Source organism: Gossypium arboreum, chromosome 2 (genome assembly GCF_025698485.1).
Source record: "Gossypium arboreum isolate Shixiya-1 chromosome 2, ASM2569848v2, whole genome shotgun sequence".
NCBI lineage: Eukaryota > Viridiplantae > Streptophyta > Magnoliopsida > Malvales > Malvaceae > Gossypium > Gossypium arboreum.
Window position 1 is genome coordinate 114177293 of NC_069071.1, and position 19747 is coordinate 114197039.

Consider the following 19747-nt stretch of genomic DNA (forward strand, 5'->3'; position numbering starts at 1 on the left):
AAGTATATAAGTTCTCTTTTGAGATGACAAAGTCACACTAATTCTCATCCACTTATCAACTATTTTTTTCAACCACCACTTATCTTCGTATTAAAATATTGTATTGATCTAAACTTGAAATAATATAAATAATTAACTCGAAATGTCTCAACCTAAAGTGATCATAACTTATAATATCTTTACTTAAAAAAATCAACCTCAAGCTTAAATGATTTGAACTTAAAATAAATTAAACTCAAAATTTAGATAAATCGAAACGATACAAAATTTTTATTTTTGTTCATATCTGTTTCAATAGTCTCGATTACGACCACTCGTAGCACTATTAAAAAAAAAAAAAAAACAGTTCCAATCAATGAAATCCAATGGATTTCAACATCTCTTTCTTCTACCATCCCTTATCACAAAGCTCTCTTTTTCCTCTTGTTCTAGCTTCCATGTTTTAAGTTTTCAAGCTCCGTTTTTGCTTTGAAAGTTTGGGGTTTTAATGCAGTGTTCATTTGAATATGCAAAAATTGGAGATGGGTTTGGAGTTGTATGTTGTTTGATTGTTAGTAGTGAGAGATATCTCTGTGTTTTGTTGTTGTAGTTGTTGTTGCTGCTGTTGCTTTTGTGTTGAAAAATGGCTGCCACTGGTTTAAGGCAGTTGTTGAACAGTTTTTGCACCAATTCACCATGGAAATATGCTGTACTTTGGAAGCTTGGGCACCAGAGCCCCATGTAAGTTTCTCGTTTGAATGCTCTTTTATTATGGCTGAATCTCAATTTTTTTATACAAAAGATGGTTTCAACACATACTACTTTTGGAATACATATCTAATCAATAGGCGATTACGTATTTTTATAATGTTATTGGTAAATCCAAATCGATAAAATGGTTAAAGTTTATGGTTTCACTAATCTTTGTATTAGGATGTCTTTGATTTAATTATGATTTTAGTTCCATTATGGTTTAATTGAGATTGAATCAATTTTATTTTGATTTGATATAATTTAATCTTTTATTTTTATGATTTTATTAATAGATTCAAATTGATAATAAGGTGAAGCCAGGAATTCAGTGTTGGTTTAAAATAAATATTTAAAATTTTGGTGTCAAGGTAAAAAAAAGCTTTAAAAAGCTTAAATTAAATGCTTGATAAAAGGGATGGACTAAAATGGATATTATACCATTTAACCAATAATCTGCCAATAAATCTTTTATTATCAGAAATAATCAAACAATTCCCGATGTGGGATTGGTGATTTCAGGAGTTTGACGTGGGAAGATGAATATTTTGTTTATCCAATACCAAGTGAATCAATGGAAAGTATCTCAAGTGATGTTTATTCTAATAGTGAGATTATCCCATCCCAATTTGAATCAAGCATGGACTTGGTGGTGGCTCATATGTCTCATTTGAAGTACACATTGGGGAAGGGGTAAGCAAATTTCGATCAAAATTTAAATTCATCAATTCTGATTCAACTTGAAAATCCAATTATTTGAATTTAAATTCAAACTCAACACAATTCAATTTAATCATAAATCAACCATCTGAATCAGTTGAACCCAAACATGAATGGATCCAAACTCAAATTGACCTCAAATGATTTGAACACCATAACCAGAAATTATAAGAAGCTGTAATGATCTAACTCTAACAACCCAAGCTTTGAACTCAAAATGGATTGACCCATCTAACTTCAATTGACATTGTGTCTCCACATTTTATCAGGGTTGTGGGTAAAGTAGCACATACAGGGAAGCATTATTGGGTTTCCTATGATGACATTTTCACTAGCAAAGCTAATTGGACGATGGTTGATGAGGTAAGTTTCTACATATGATGTTGTGATATTGCAAGTGATAGATGAATAAAATACTCTCTCCAAGCTTACAATTAGTGTTATTTTTTCAATTGCTAGTGTCCAGAGGAATGGCTATTTCAATTTGCATTAGGAATTAAGGTAATATAATCTTTGGTACAATTGATGGTGATGGTAGATTTACCACATTTTGATCTTTAAATTGGATGATTATATGTTAATTATTTGTGATGATCCACAGACAATTGTGTTGATACCTGTGCTTCCACATGGAGTAGTGCAACTTGCATCATTGGAGATGGTGTGTATTTGTTTTGAACTTGTCTTATTGTTGCTATAATAGTGTTCTTGTTTGAAATAGATTCTTTGATATTGTAAAATTTTCAAGTCTTCTCATGTCTTTAGTAGGTTTCAAACACATATATATCTGCTAGTTGGATTGGTGTCGGATGAGGTGAATACGAGTCAGATCAATTTGGATCATTTTGAATTCAAGTCAATTGCATGTTCAGGTTATTCGAGCCATTTTAAGTTTGAGATCATTTTTGTTTTCTGTCAGCTTTTTCATATTTGAGACATTTCAGGTTATGTCATCCAAATTGGACATGAATAATTTGGAGTTAATTGTTCCAATAATTTCAAGATCTGTGTCATTTTGGATTTGGGTAGAGGGGAAGCCAAGGGGCTAAAAATGAAAATTTTCAGTTCAGTCTCTTTAGGAATAATAAAATTATAAATCTTTCTTTTTGGGTTTGGTCATTTTGAATTTGAAACTCGATTTTGGTCATTTTAGGTTAATTATTTAGTTCATTTTAGGTTTGGATCATTCTAGATTTAGATGATTTTTTGTTCAAGTTATTTTTTATTCTGTTATGATACTTGTTATCACCGGCTCAAGACCAGAATGAGTTCGGGTCGGATGGTCCAGTTTCCATCGAGCTCGTACATTGACCTCGCAGACTGAGCTCGCAATATGGGTACCTATGTTCTCTTGCGAAGTCACGCATGAGACTATATAAGCACATGTTATGTTTAAGATAGTATACGTGTTGATGTGCATAAAATTACATCAATAAATAGTACCCATATCATATAAATAGGCAAACACCACCATCTAATAGATACGAGAAAAATACTCATCAAATTTGTGTTACTTTTATTTTTAAATTAGTCAAAATTGGACTATTAGCTTTTTATGATGAATTTGGATTGAATTAAGTTTAAAATCAGATTAACTGGTCTTTCTACAAACATGTGAATCTTATCATGTCAGGTTGCTGAAGATTCGTCCATTACAGCATTCAACAAAGATAGATTTACATGTAACAGCATTCACATCGAGTTGCCTTCGTCACCAATATCAAGTCTCCCAGAGAACTTAGAAGAGTCTTCAACCAATGCATCGATGAACCCATTGAACTCCGAAGATCCAAACACGGTCGACACTGTCAACCGCTACACGTTCCACGTTCCTGGAACATATTTATATGAGATTCTTGACATTGAATGTGAAAATAGGACCAATGTCACCAATGCCAGTTTCTTTAGCTTTCCCAAAGGTTGTGAATTACATAAAGCACTACTAGGACCACCTTTTCGAAGACAAAGCAATGAATCTTTGTGGGAGAATGAGGGCCTTTTTAGCGGCCTCGAGCCGGGCTTGATGTTAGCCGAAGGCAGTGAACCAGATTACCTGTTGGAAGCTGTGGTTGGTCATGTTTACGAGGGTTCTTTCGATATGCCTAATCGATCAAATACACAACTTCCTACATCTTCTCAACCTCAAACCGTGGAGAGTGACTATTACGGAGAAACCCAAAAAGGACCAAAGCAGTCCAGCATCAAAGTAAGAAGGGCTAAACCGGGTGACAACCCAAAGGCTAGGCCAAGGGATAGACAGTTGATCCGAGATCGGCTTAAAGAGCTTCGAGAACTTGTTCCAAATGGTGCTAAGGTCAGTGCTAGCTTTGAATTTATGTTTCTTATATGCTTTGTCAAAGTAATCAATGTTACTTGTTTGGTAACTTCAGTATAGCATTGATGGTCTCTTGGATCAAACCATTAAACACATGATGTATTTAAGGAGAGTGACCAACCAAGTTCAGAAATTGCAGCAATGGGCGCACCGCGAGGTATGTCGAGCTCGAGTTTGTTTCTCTAGCTTTGCCATTGTACGTGACACTTTTTTTAAATCAATCTTTCTTATAGCAGCAACAATACTAAACTAAGCCATTGTAATGAGTTTGAACTTACAGGTGACCAGTCGTAAGAATATTAGATCATCTGAAACCAAAGAAAATTACCAACTCGAAACAAGTTGGGGCTTCGAGATCGGAGATGAACCGAATGTATACCCCATTTTTGTGGAAGATCTTCCATATCCAGGCCACTTACTCATAGAGGTATGTTTTGGGTATCATAACATGAATATATATACACATACACATATGTGCACACTAGTCATTAATCGCTAAATACTATCCGCAGCAGATGCTTTGCAATGAACATGGTCTATTTCTAGAGATAGCTCAAGTGATCCGAAGTTTTAATCTAACAATCTTGAAGGGTGTAATGGAGAGTTATGCAAACAATACATGGGCTCATTTCATTGTTGAGGTATATCGGATATATAGCTCTTTCTGAGGGATTTTTAATTCTTTCAAGAGAAATATTTGAAGTATCGCCTATTTGGAGTTAATAGACTCCTCAATATGTTTGGTATTGTCTTAATTCAGGGTTTTGTCTGTACACTCCATCGAAAGCATTGGTGGATATTCATGGGAGTCAAGGGGACGTTGGCTGCCCGAAATTTTGCAAAATTATTGTTAAGCCCTTGAAAATTTTTGAAAATTTTAGCTAGGTCTTTCAAAATTTTTAGAAATTTTTATTAAGCCTCTCAAAATTTTTGAAAAATTTTAATTAAACCGCCAAATTTTATAAAAATTTTCATTAACCCCTCCAAAAGTTTTGAAAGTCTTAATTAAACCCTTAAATTTTTTGAAATTTTAATTAGCCCCCTCAAAAAAACAAACCTTAACACTAAGTTTGCCAATGATCAAGAGCTAAGTCAGAGACAAAGTTCACAAAGAAAGAGTGTCTCATCCGATTGAGCCATACGTGATGCACAGCTACCTACTAAGGAAATGGTGCCAATAATTGAACTCAAGCCCTAAATGGCATCTAAGGGCATAAATGCTACCAATGTGACAGTGTGTTATTTTAGAGACACTCTTGCTTTGTGAACCTTGCTTCTATCTTATATTTTTTATAGAATCAAAAAATAAAATCTAAATTTAAGATAATACCGAACATGTTGAGGAATCTTTCTACTATGAACAAAGGGCACATTAAATATTTCTTCTGAAAATCTCTCAACAAGCTTAATTTCTATTGTATATATGTGTGTGCGTGTGTGCTTTGAGTTTGAGCATATATTAGTATTCATAGTTTCCAATTTGCAGGCTTCAAGGAGCTTTCATAGATTGGATATTTTCTGGCCTCTGATGCAGCTTTTACAGCGTCAAAGGAACCCAATTTCAAGCAAAATTTAATATAAAGTCAGAGTTTGTATTTGATACACAATCAATTAATGTATATATTTATATAGTAACAATAAATTGCACGCTGACACTTTTTAAAAGTTTTCACAAATTCATAAATTAATACAATTAGCATAAATTTATCTTAATGTTAAAAATTTCATCAATTTCTACAGTAAAAAATTAATTTTTATATGTCAGCACGTATCATGTGTAACTATTTGGTTATTTTGTTAACTATATCAGTTTTTAACTGTAGAAATGGATGAAATATTTAATAGAAATTATCCATTTGCTCTTTGATTTAACGTATAAAGACTATTTTTCTCATTTTCTGAATAAATAAGATAAAATACAATCTGACTCATAATACTTTTACCCTCGAATTAAACTTCTTTCGTCGTATGAATAGTCTCAAATCATATAATGTTGTTAGCCAATCTTGATTTTTGACATAGATTAAGTGTGGGTTTGGATGAATGATGCATTTAACTTATTTTTTGTTTCACGTTATGATCTCTAATCTCACTGTTACCGCTGTTTTTACACTAACCACAGGTAAACGCACCTCCCATCTAAACCCACCCTAAAAATTTAACTAATTGAGTTAATATTGAATAAATATTTAAGATTATAAAACATAAGTAGACGTTAAGACGACATAGATCGATGATGGAATATGGATTTTGACATTAAAAAATTAATCAATTTTTTAATAGATAGTAGATGAGATATTCAGATACATTGCATGTGCAACTAACTATGTTTTATTTACTCTATATGTAGGAATAATTCATATTATATAAGAATTGAAAATAATATATAGGATAAATTACACCCAAGTCATTAAACTATTGACAAGTTTACATTTTGCTCATTAAACTTTAAAAATTACGAAATGATTAGTAAATTATTTGAAAGTCTTTATTTAAATCACTGGGCTGTTAAGATCGTTGCTATATGACCTTCTTTGTTCACATCGTCTGCACTAATTGAAAGCTCTCATTCTCCTTTCCTACAATTCATTTTTTTTCATGAAAAAATTTTGAACGTCACGAATCTGCGAATCAAAATTCAAATAGTATTCTTCTTCGATCTCTGATAGTGATAATCAGATCGGCTTGCATCTAAGGTATATTCTTCTACTTATCGATAATTATTAAAACTTTTTTAAATAATTTAAAGATCTTGGGTGTAATTTTACCCATACATATGTATATGTATATGTATATATCACTACTAACGAAGTGTCTTTTTCAAGTAGTGTGCCATGGGTCGATATCCGACCTTATTATAAAATTATATCATTAAATGTCAAATCATCCATGTATCGTAATTTTATAATTCAAATTTGTTGGAAAGAAATTTATAGTCAATTTTGATTAATTTCTTAATTAATTGCTTTTTGATTAATTTATATAAAATTTAATAGAGATAATATAAATTAATAAATAGAAAAGCTTTTATATAATAATAATTATTTAAGCACAAAGTCGGCTCAATTTGGATCACATATTGAAACCTTAGAATTGAATAATAAAATAACTGAAAATTGAAAATTTGATTAATATTATAATGTTATTTTGACTAGTATAACATGTTTAACAAAGCCTCAATGGGGCAACTAAATTGGGTCTTGTAATCTTAAATTTATCAACTATACCCAATTATTCCATTTATAATAGAACTTTTTAAATGAAATTTGACATTATGTATGAAAATAGAAAAAAAAATTAAGTATTAAATAAGGTTATTGTTAGAGATTGCATGATCCAAGTCCCGTCACTTATTGAAGAAATAAATACAATGGCAAAATAAGAGGATATATGGGGGCGAGAGGCTAAGGGACGTATAGAACTATACTTCAACCCTTAAATAGATGTAGTTGAAACTCCTCATGCATCATTCATTTTTCAACATCCTCTGTCCGTGATTTTTTCACGAAAGAATTTCTACGTACAATTTGTGTGTTATTATTTTTTCTTTTCTTATTGCTTTAAGATCTTTTTACCGCCATTATCAACTATAATTATAATAGTTATTACTATAAATAATAATACATTTAAGAGATTTAATGAAACCATAGTATATATTGTGCTAAGGAAAAAAAAATATAACTAAGAAGCTAATTCCTCTATAAAATTGAAAAGTTATACTATAATTGGGTAACACGCGCCAGTCATGTCACTGATTTAAGAGTAAATTTGTGCGGATTTTAAATTGATTCGTCGGTAAAAAATTATTAATATGTTATTTTTTAAAAATAAAAAATCACATATCTAATAATCCAACACGTTTTTAACATAAATATTTTTCACTCATCAGACAACTTAAAATGTTGTATTATAAATGACATGGCACGTTGTTAATGTATTAGACGGCTGCAAAATTAATTAAAAGAATTTAAAATTGCAAGGTGCAATTATTTATAATTAAAAGTCAATGTTTATGAATCTTGGTCAGGCAAAAGTTAAAAGGTTAAAGGGAATAGTTGTTGAGGCCAATTCAACTCCACTAATTAATAAAAATATTATATTTAAAGTTGAATTCGATGCTGTTTGTTTTAACTCGATTAATATGGGTATTATTATCAATACAGGAGGATGTGTGTTCAAGTATACTGAAGCACATTATTCTCCTATTTATGGGTTGGGAGAGGGGCTACTGATAGTTCTAGATATTGTGTTAAAAAGAGCAAATATGATTAGAACTTATAATGAGATTAATAAAAAAAAGTTGGGATTCGACAATATAAAATAAATGTCGGTTCTTCCATAACATATATTAGTTTATAAGGTTTTATGTTAGATTTTTCGATTTTAGTATTATTTTGTTGTTTTAACATATTAGATATAAGCTATTCTTACGATAGGTATGTATCTACAATTTAATCTACGTGTTTTAAAATATGATCCACATTATATTTGAATTGACGTTTAATGCTTAAGTTAATGGCTAAATTAGTGTAAGGATTTAAATTCATACGATATTGATTCTTTGAGGATTTAATTAAATATTGTTATACATAAATAGGGCATATAAGGCCTTCGTACTTGGTTGAAGGATATAATATCTTTTTAGTCTCTTTAAAATTTAATTATTTAATATAATCATTTTTTGCTTTTAAATTATATGTATAAATTGCATTTTTTGTATTTTAAGTATTAATAATTCAATTTCAACCATTTAAACATAAATAATTTTAGCTTTGGCCTCTCCCAAAATATTTTAATTTCATTTTGACCCCTCCAATACAAAGTTCTTGGCTTCGTTCTTGCTTATAACCATCCTACAAATAATAAGGCCAAAGAAAGGGAGTCTTTTCGAGGTTTTCAGAATTGGACCAGAGGTTGTACCGGTCAGACTATTGATTTTCGATTTGATTGATCTATCCATTTTAATTGAATAAATTATCAAAAAATTAATAAAAAAGTTAAAAATAAACAAAAATAATTCAACATGTCTACCAACTGGTTCAATTAGTTTGTGGGTCAATCGATTTAACCCCTTATTCTGAATCAATAACTTAATCAGTTCCCAATCTGATCAGCTGGTCTGATTCTAACAACAATGAGTCTCCTCTCCCACCTTTTTCTTCTCCTTCTCCATAAGAGAGCCCCCATAGCTTCATCATTCTTCCATCCCCATTCAATCTTACACCTTTCCACTTGTCCTTACATCGGACCAAATTAATTGTAGATGCTCTACACTTAAAACTTGTATCAACTATACATTTTAAAAATACTGACAGGTAATTGGGTCTATTTAAATACTGATGGGTTTGTTAAAAATACAACCGATTTTCCTGCAGCAGGAGGAATGGTGCAAGACCAAAATGGAGGATGGATTCTTGGCTTCAACAAATACTTAGGGAACTATTCCATATTCGATGTTAAATTGTGTGGCATATTGGATGAATTGACTCTTTTAATAGATCAGGGTTATGATAATGTGTTGATTCAAACTGATAATCTTGAGGCTGATTAGGCCATCCAGGAGAGTTTTTCAGATGGTACCAATTCTGCTTTGATCAGGAGAATTCATTATCTTTTATCGCAAATAGGAATTGGAGTATTTGACACATCTCTAGAAAGGATAAACAAGATGTTGATAATCTGGTCAAATTAGTTCGTGATAGAAGAGGCGGTCTACACTTGTATAACATTTCCCCGTTTGGGGGTGGCCTAGTCTATGTAATTAGTTTGTTTACTTCTCTTTTACCAAAAAAAATTAAAAATTGTAAACTAAATTATTATTTAAGGATATTTTGAAAAATATCTTTAATTCAATAATGTAATGCATTACATCACCAGCAATATATATAATCTCATCGGCAACTAACTTTTGTTTTTAAAATCCTTTCCAAATACATGGGTTTTAAGTTGAATTTGTGATATTATTTATTTTTTTTTGAATAATCTCGGTTTTGATCATATCTGTTCTTTTTGATATAATGAGTAGAACTACTCATAGCCCCTCTTCAATCCATATATAAGAAGATAATACGCTTCAACACACTCGAATCCATGTCCTTTTGTATTAACAACAATATCCATACCAACCGAGCTAAGACTTAATCGACCAATTTGTGATGATATTAATCTCTTAATAAAATACGTACTTATAAACCCAAAGAAAATGATTTAATTAATGTTGTTTTAGGATGTGCCCAACTTCATGGTTGGTATATAGTTATTATATAAATGTCCCTTAGATTAGAGGGTGAACAGTATTTGTCGTCCATTAAATCATATATTAATTATACATACATATAGAATATAATAATTAGTTAGGTCAATTTGAATGATTGATCAACCAAAAAAATTAAGCATACTAATTATTCCACGTAGCCTAATTGAACATTTTTATCGTGCGATTTTGTAAATAAAGTACTACAATTTTTTAAATTTTATTGATTCATTTACAAAATAAACAAAACAAAAAATTTTAAAAGACTTCCGATGGAAAAACAACATGTGTTCGAACTTTGGGTACAACATTATCAAGAAGGGCAATTACAAATTTAGAATATGGACCGCAAAGTAAACATAAACATAAAAATTAAAAAAAATGTATAGAAATAAGCACAGCTCGGGTGGCATTTGATAACAATTTAATACGGATATTTAATAAGATTCGGATATCCAGCAGATAGTTTAATCAAGTCAAATTCAAATTCAAATTTTATATGGATAATAATTTTATATTTTAAAAAAATAGCGTAATATCAAATTTAACCCTTAACCTTTACATTTTCTTGTCAATTTAGCCCTTATTCTTTTTTTTTTTTGGAAGTAAATTTAACTCTTCAACTTAAAAAAAAAATCAAATTTGACCATCTAATTTTTAAAAAAGTGTCGAATTGATTTATTTTAATGGAAAGGCCGACTAAAATGTTAACTTTTTAAATATGGAAACCTACATAGCGATTCTTGTGCATTTTATGTTTTTTTTTAAGAATTTTAATGAACTTTCGATTTTTTTTTATAATTTTAAAATTATTTGAATAGCGCATGTTAGCATGAAGTGCACATGGATTGCCACACAGGCTACCATTTAAAAAATTAATATTTTAGTTAATATTTCTATTAAAGAAAAGCAATTTGATTCATGTTTTCATGGCCAACCGTTTACCTCTTCGAAGAGCAACCACAGCAAAGGGAATAGTCACACTACTGACGATGGGGACCCTGGTTTCAATTTAAAAAAATAATTTGATTCTTTTTTAAAAGTTAATAACTAAATTTCATTCCCAAAAGATAAAAAGTTAACAGGCGTTAAGGACTAAATTTATTATTATACCAAAACAAAATTGCATATTTGAATTTTATAAAATTATAAACGTTGGACTCACTACCAGAACTAATCAATGCATATATAGATCATTTAAATATAAATCCATCTATTAGTCATAAAACGTGACAGGTATTTTTGGTCAATGAGATGTTTATTCAGACATCCAAAATAAAACTAATGTTGTTCAATGTTCATGCATGTAAGGAGTATACCCTTTTAAGTACTTAATTAAAAACATTACAAATAAACCTACAAGTTGACTCTCTTGTGCCCCCTCTTTCATCTCTTCTTCTCTTGTTTTCAAGCTTTAGAAATGGAGACGAAACACCCAAAACTTGAAAAACCAGACCAAATAGTTTGGTCCTTAGAAGAAGAAGATGTCTCAGTTCATTCAAAGTCTTACACATGTTCTTTCTGCAAAAAAGGGTTCTCGAATGCTCAAGCTCTTGGTGGTCATATGAACATCCATAGGAAAGATAGGGCTAAACTTAGGGAATCTTTCGAAGAAAACGTACTTTCTTCAGATATAACACTCGATCGAGTTCAAGTTCAAGTTCAAGATCGTTATCTAATTTCGGAAATCATATTAGAATCTAGTGGAGAGAAAAAAGTTTCTAGGGATGACAATGGTTCTGGTGCCAGCCCTAAGGGAAAAGATGGGGTCGGAGAGAATTCGGGATCGAGTCATGGTTCGTCGTCTCAGGTAGAATTGGATCTTGAGCTACGGTTAGGACCCGACTCTCGAGCCTCATGAGGGTCTTTATCTATGAAATGGATAGTATCTTATCGCGGGCGTACTCCAACAATCCTTGCATCAATTGAAAAGCTGATCTTTTCGATTTATATGATCGATGATGATGGTTGATGGACATCCAAATAATAAAAAAGGTTTCTCCTTCTTTAGCTTTCTCTATTTTCAATTTCTCTTTTGAATTATGAAGATTCAAATTTGGATTTTGTTCATGAAGCTGATATATTTAGTTTTTATCATAATCTGATCCTTGTATTTTGTTGACTTCATATGCTGATATATTCTAGAAATTAATCATATATACAATATAGATATAGATAAACTCTATATGAATTCTAATAGTGTGTTTTAGTGATAGTGAAGGCAAAACATATTCATAGTTTTGACCTTATATTGAACATACATACATACACACATATACATACATACATACACACATGCATGCATGCATGTACGATTTTCATGAAGTTAGCATTGCCCCTCCCCCACCCCAAGCTCATAAGAGCATGACAGGTGATTTATGCATAAAGTTAGTTTTCTTATAAATACAATTCTTAAATCGAAGGATAATACGTGTTAAATGCACTTAAATTTACATTCTTTCACATGTTACAATAATAATGATGTCGACTGAACCTTAACTCAATTGATCATACGTATTTATAATTCGATTTTTCAACATCTATAACTCCATTCCCTAATTGATGTATACCAAAATCTAGCTTTCCATGAAACAAAAGTAGTTCTAAGTTTTCCATTCCCTACGACTTTGAGTGTCCAGGTTGAAGTTTTACTCTTGTAAAAATTATGTATGTGTTTAATTTTAATTAAATTATTTAATTCAATATTTGTAATAATTAATTTTGATAAAGTTTGTATGAACAGCGTATCTCTATTTTACCTTTTCTAATGAAAGATTGTTTTTATATTTTGTTTAGTCCTCTTCTCAACAAAGTTGCATTGAAGCATAAAAAAAAAAGTATGATTAATTCCAACGGCTTTATTGATCGAGCTTTAGTTCAGTTGGCATTATTAATTACTATTAAGACAATTAGGAAAACGTGAATTCGAATGTACTTTAGTGTATTTCCCCTCTTATTTAAGAGTAATGAAGAATTATAGATAAATTTAAGCTTTGTGTAAAAAAAATTCAACATAAGCTTAGACAAAAAAAATTAGGCTCGTTTAAAATATAGGTTGAGTTTGAGCTCCAATACTAAAGATTTGAGCCCAACCTAACTTATTTCGTACTTTTTTATATTGTTTTATTTTATTTTTATATATTATGTAATTTATGTCACATAAAATTAAATATATAATATTATGGTGTAAACATTAAAAAATATGTTGAGTTGTTTATGTATAAAATTTTAATAAAATAAAAACATAAATTTATTAAATACTTAAAAATAATATAAGTGCTTTATAAATATGAGTAACTTTAGATAAATTTTGAGACATTTATTTTGGTCGGATCAACTTGAGAAAAATAAAGTATGATGATATAATACATAAGCTTGGCCCATGAAAAGATGTATACAAAACTATTACAAACCTTAGTTAAATAATAATTAGGAATTATCTAAAATTACCATAAGTGATTAAAATGTAGACTTGTTTATGGGTCAAGTTAGGTTTTGACAAAATTTCGGCTCATTTGATAGGCTCAGGCTCAATTCATGCTGTCCATATTAAATTTTTATATTTATATATATATATTAAGATATATAATATATCAAAACACTAAAAATGTTAAAATAAATATTTCCTACAAATTGAGAATAAATTAAAAAAAATCTTTATACTTAAATAACACTAAAATAAGTGCAACTTAACAAGCAAATGCTCTAAAATAGTAGGAAAATAAATATAAAATAAGAGTTATACAATATCCAAACATAACAACAAAATAGTAACAACATAATAGTGAAATGGTAGCCAAACAGTGAAAAACAACAACAAAACAATGAGAAATAGCAAGAAAACAATAGTATTTTTTCCTTTTTGCAAATTCGGGCCGAGCCCAAACAAAAAAAGCTTTACCTGAAGTCTAACTTGTTTTCTAAATAGGCCTTATTTTATCCAGACTCATTTTTCGAACCTATATTTTTATCCAAATTCTCTCACTTTTCGAACGAACTGGGTGACTCGGCCCATGAACAGGTGTATGATTATTAGACTTTAATTTCACGTTCATCAATTTTTTTATACAAGCAAATAAATAGAACTTCATAATACACCCAATTTCTTTTGTAATTTTCCCTCCCTTCTATGTTTCTCCTCTAAAGAAAACAAATCAAATTAAAAAAAAAAACCATGATTTATGTTTCTAATTTTCCATCTATGGAAGGCAATGAAAAAGCTTAGAAATGTCCCTAAATCTCTATCATCTCCTCAAATCATCTCCAAATAATTTTATCCTTAAAACCCTAAACCAAACCAAACGGATTCCAACGTTGGGATCCCCTAAACAAAAACAACAACAACATTCTGGTCGTGTTGTCCATCCATGGCGTGGCGACCTGCAGGTGTAAATAAAGCTTCAAACAAATCCCATGTTTCTCGCCACACAAAATCGTCGTCGTCATCATTACCATTATCATCATCATCATCATCATCCTGTTCTCCGACGCTTCAAATATTAGCTTTCGAGACAGCCAAATGTATGGTCCGTCTTGTCGCCCTTTACAAATCATTATCGGACGATGAATTCCATAGACTTCGTAATGGTATCATGAAATCCCCAGGCGTTGTCACTTTGAACTCCGATGACGAAACCTATCTCCTTAGCCTTGCATGTGAAGAGATGCTCGAGAATCTCGACCAAGCAGCCGCTATTGTCTCTCGTTTGGGAAAGAAATGTATCGATGTCGAACTCAATAGGTTTGACATCGCTTATCATAACATGAAACAAGGGATCATTGATGCAAGAACCCTCGATTTTAACACCGAACATGTTGTGAAAGCCATTGATCAAATGGAGAAATATGTATGTTCGACGTCTGTTTTATATGCATCTTTGGTAGGCGTCGATGAAATGGAGATATCGAAAAGAAAGAAATGGAGACGAAATAGTGGGTCCAAAATTGATTATTTCAACGAAGAAATATCTTCACGAAGAAAACAAGTTCTTCATTTCCGAAAGATTTCTCTTTGGAATCAAACATTCGATAAAATCGTTGCATTAATGGCACAAATTGTAGCAGTCATTTTCGTTAGAATATGTACCGTTTTCGAACCTTTTGTTTCAAGCCTTCCTTGTATCACCACCAAGAATCGAAATTTCAATAGGCTACATTATAATTCAAACCCAAAATCACCTAAAGGCGTAACTTTTCGTCTTTCATCCATCACAAAAATCGATAAATTCATCACCAAAATCAGATACATGGATGTAAAAACTGAAAAGAACCAAATGCTTGTCCAATCGGCACCGGAGAACACGGTGGGAGCGGCGGGGCTTGCTCTTCGTTACGCTAACGTAATAATCATGGCCGAAGCCTATTTTTATTCCTCGAAGATGATCACCAACGATGCTAGGGGGTACATGTTCGAGATGTTGCCGATGAATTTGAAGCAAATGTTGAGAGGTAAGCTTAAGAGCCATTGGCACAAAGATGCCGAAGCCCGTGAAGGGCAGCAAGGTGTAGCCGAAGGGTGGAAAGCAGCATTGGAAGAGATATTCGAGTGGTTGGCTCCGGTGGCGCACGATACAATGCAGTGGCAACAAGAGAGGAACTTAGAGCAACGAAACTTGGATGCGAAGCCGACGGTTTTGTTACTGCAAACATTACATTTCTCGGATTTGGAGAGAACGGAGACTGCCATTGTGGAGATTTTGGTAGGGTTGAGTTGTATATATAGATATGAGAATAGAGGAAAAAGAGGAGGCATTTGCTAGCATGATCGTTATTGGAAGATATGAAGGTATTTAAACAATGGAGCAACAGAGGATATAATCCAACTACTTGAGCTTGAACTCAAGTTTGATTAAGCTCGTTTATCGTTTTCATACTCATGCTCGAACTCCAACTCAGCTCAATTAAGCTTGTAAGTACTCAAGTTTTAACTCTACTCCATAGTTAAATTTAGAGTTAATAACATATATTAAGGACAATAATATAATTTAATAATATTTTAAAAATAAAAGACTTATGAGTTGTTCGAATCAAGTATTACTAAGTTCAATTTCGGCTCAACCAATAGCTTGAGTTACTCAAGTTTGAGCTTCAATCGATAATTATCAGATCGAGTTCAAATGTTTTTAGTCAAACTCGAGTAATTTGTAAGCACTAGTGTCTCATTTTCACTCGAGTAATTTTTTTAGTCAAAATTAGTAGGTTTTGTTTTTTATGTCATTTTAGCACAAAAATGTTATGTTTGATACGAGTTATTCTTCAGTGTGTTTTAGTATGAGTTAGCGGTAAACTAATTTCAATTGGTAATTTAGCCACTCACTCAAGTGACTTATTTTTGAAAAGAGAAGAAAATTATTTTTCTTATTTTGAAGAAGTCCTTTTTTTAGGAGTGTTTTACTCATCAAATTTGTATCAAGTATTCTTTATTTTATGTCTGACTATTGTAACACATATGTATTAAATAAATATTTTCCCATATTAATACACTAGTAACAAAACTAGGCAAAAAAAAAAATATTATTATTACATATTAGTAAGTTTACGATTTGGTCACTCAACTTCAAAAAGCTACAAAATAGTCACTGAATTATTCAAAAAATTTTATTTAAATCATTGGACTGTTAAAATCGTTATTATATAGCCTTATACGTTCACATTGCATGTACCAATCAAAAACTCTCATTCCCTTCTTTTCTATAGTTCACTTTATTTTCATGAAATAACTTTGAACATTACGAATCTATGAACTAAAATTTAAACAACTTTCTTCTTTAATCTCCGACACTTACCATCAGATTGATTTTGATCTAAGATATGTTCTTCTACTCGTTAATGGGTACTAACCCACAGTACCAATTATCGAATTGTCGCTTAAAACTCGCTAACTGGACTTTTTTTAAAAATAAACTTAACAACCCAGTGACTTAAATAAAAACTTTCGAATAGTTCAATGACCATTTTATAATTTTTTTGAAGTTGAATGATAAAAGGTAAATTGTTGTTAAACCAAGTGGATGCATAAATCTCAGCTCATTGTGGGAAATTTGGACTAGCAAGTAGCAACCCCATGGCTCTTTTTTTAAGTTCCCACATGGCCCAAGGTGATGTTTTTCAGTAGTGGTTGTATGTACTATTTAATACTGAGAATACCATAAAACACAGCCAACAAGAGAAGCCATTTTAGATTCTTGTCATTTGTTTACCGCAAATGGTTCATTGCTTTAATGAACCGACAAGGCAACACTGTTGATTGTCAGTATTGGTAGTAGTTAAATAACTGTTACATCATTTTTAAATATGAAGCACATGATCATTTGTCTGAAAAAGCACACCATGAGTGCCCATGCATTGCTCCAACTATTTGCTTTCCAATATTTTATCTGTGAAAATTTCAACTTAATTTAAAGCCAATTTAGGGAAAGTTTCTTCTTATGATTTAGGGTTGCTCCAGCTAGTGATTAAACTAATTAATGAGAACAATGTTTTTAATTTTCAAGGCACATCTTGAAGATAAGGTTGATCTCCCCTATCCCAAGCTCTTGGCAAGTATGATATTGTCAGTGATACTCCTTTCATCCACAAATGCAAATTCATACCTTGTTATGATATTAGGAAGATGAACTCGAGAGCTGGCTTCATTAGTCGAAAGAGAGTTCATTCGTACTCGAGATCAGAATTCGATTTACAAGTTAACATATGTGGTAGTGTAGTTTGTGCATGTGTGGTTAGCATTTAAATATATGCAAGCCTTCCTTTTTGTTCCTACAAGACAATATGTTGTGCTTTAATTATTTGTTAAAGGTTGAATTTTATTATATTAATCTTTGTACTTTGTAAAAGTTGTTTATTTAGTCTCTATATTTTAATTTGGTTATTTTAGTTTTTTATTTTTCAATTTTTAAAATTTCAGTCCTTACCAAATGATAACGGTTAATTTTGCTATTTTCCAAAATTTTATGCACAAACATATATATATTATCATATGTGTAATACCATGTCACTTATTACAAATTACTCACTAAAAATTTAGTTTATGGATTAACAACTATTATTTGCGTCAAGACTAAAATTTCAAAATTCGAAAATTATAAGAATATTAGAATGATTCAATTAGAGAATATGGGCTAAATATGCATAATACATGACTAATACTTGAATTTAACTAAACGAATTTAACTACTATTATTTGGATCAAGGTTAAAATTTGAAATTCAAATATAGAGACTAAAATTGATGAAAAATAAAGTACAAAAATTAAATTCATAACTTTCATAAAATACAAAGACTAATACAGCAATTTAATCTTTATTAAGCCATCAAATCTATAAATATATATATATATATATATATATAATTTTGGCTTTATTGTCCCATTCCTCACCTAAATTATAAAAGATGTCTAGAGTATTATTAGTACCACTTATCCCATTAAAATGTAGACTAAATTATCCCAATGTGACTAAACTATTACTAAATTTATATTTTGATCATTTAATTTTAAAAATTACAAAATAATTAATGAATTATTCAAAATTTTTGTTTAAGTCATTGGGGTGTAAAGTATTTTTTTTTTAAATCTAGCCAATGAACTTCAAGCGACAATTCGATGATCGGTGCGGTGCATCAATACCCATTGATGAGTAAAATTTAGTACCTTAGATCCAAGTCGATCTGACGGTCAATGTTAGATATCGAAAAAGAAAGATGTTTAAATTTTAATTCGCAGATATGTGACATTTAAAGTTTTTTAATAAAAAAAAAATTGAACTGTAGATAAGAAATTGAATGAAAGTTTTCGATTGGTGTATATAATACAAACAAAGAAAAATATATAATAATAATTTAACAATACAAAGACTTAAATAAAAATTTTTGAATATTTTCCTGTGTCTTGTAATTGAAAAGTAAGAAACAAAGTATGTTAGTGGTAATAATATCATTTGTCCTTTTAAGCCTTCAATTTTGAATAAAGAAATCTGTCTAACCTTAATCACATGTCCTTTCAAATGACATTACGTTGAACTAAAGACAACATCAACAATGATGGTTTTTTTCAACAATCAAAAAATTCAAAGAAGGAAAACTTACAAATCAATTAATGGATTGTCGTATGTTGGTATCTTTATCAAAAAAACCCTCAAATTTTCAAAGTTTTGACTAAGAATTATGATTATTTTTTAGCTTGATTCTCAAAATTTAATTCTCTGTCTCAATCAATTGAGTAACTAATAAGGGTGAAGACAGAAATTCAATATTGAGTCGAAATAAAATTTTAAAAATTTGAAGAGTTAAAAAGTAAAAAGTTTGCTTAAACAAGTTTTAAAATGAAAATTTTGTACCTAGAAGGGACTGAAATTGTTATTATTCCATTTAATAAGGGAGCAAAGGCTCTAACCTCCTTGATTTTTTTAACCTCCTTGATTTTTTTTATGTACATTTTTTTTTAAATGAATCGAGTTGAACTTTATAATAAAACAAATCAAAGTATAAACTAACCCATTGAAGATGGGTTTACGAGAGTGAATAAACAAACATAATTGAAAACAAGAATTAAAATAATAAACAAAATGAAATTGAAAAAAAAAAAAATTAAAAGTCAGCCTAGATTTAGCTGGCACTCACTCTCCAAAAGTAAACCATAGAAGCTTGTGTCGTTGCCAGATTCCTAAAAGATAAATGCTCCCAAAAAACTGATCTTTTGCATTTCTTTGCCT

General features: G+C 30.6%; 3 protein-coding genes across 8 annotated transcripts; all 3 read left to right on the forward strand.

Moving 5' to 3' along the window:
- The first annotated feature begins 247 nt into the window (after nucleotides 1-247).
- On the forward strand, nucleotides 248-5506 carry LOC108466691 (transcription factor EMB1444-like). 6 transcript variants are annotated; one of them, XM_053025214.1, is made up of 10 exons: nucleotides 282-720; nucleotides 1252-1422; nucleotides 1719-1812; nucleotides 1909-1950; nucleotides 2051-2110; nucleotides 3083-3763; nucleotides 3840-3941; nucleotides 4065-4211; nucleotides 4297-4425; nucleotides 5271-5506. In XM_053025214.1, exons 1-10 carry the CDS (start codon nucleotides 623-625, stop codon nucleotides 5358-5360), a joined length of 1614 nt encoding a protein of 537 aa, XP_052881174.1. In that variant the 5' UTR covers nucleotides 282-622; the 3' UTR covers nucleotides 5361-5506. The 6 variants fall into 6 exon arrangements, with proteins under 6 accessions (XP_052881176.1, XP_052881174.1, XP_052881175.1 ...); XM_053025215.1 differs by having other exon boundaries at nucleotides 1339-1422; XM_017767065.2 differs by having other exon boundaries at nucleotides 286-720; nucleotides 4300-4425.
- Nucleotides 5507-11376: 5870 nt separating this feature from the next.
- On the forward strand, nucleotides 11377-12159 carry LOC108466318 (transcriptional regulator TAC1). Its single transcript, XM_017766648.2, has one exon. It carries the CDS (start codon nucleotides 11458-11460, stop codon nucleotides 11896-11898), a length of 441 nt encoding a protein of 146 aa, XP_017622137.1. The 5' UTR covers nucleotides 11377-11457; the 3' UTR covers nucleotides 11899-12159.
- A 2245-nt stretch (nucleotides 12160-14404) lies between these two features.
- LOC108466319 (protein PSK SIMULATOR 3-like) lies at nucleotides 14405-15796 on the forward strand. The gene has a single exon (XM_017766650.1). It carries the CDS (start codon nucleotides 14405-14407, stop codon nucleotides 15794-15796), a length of 1392 nt encoding a protein of 463 aa, XP_017622139.1.
- Nucleotides 15797-19747: the final 3951 nt, after the last annotated feature.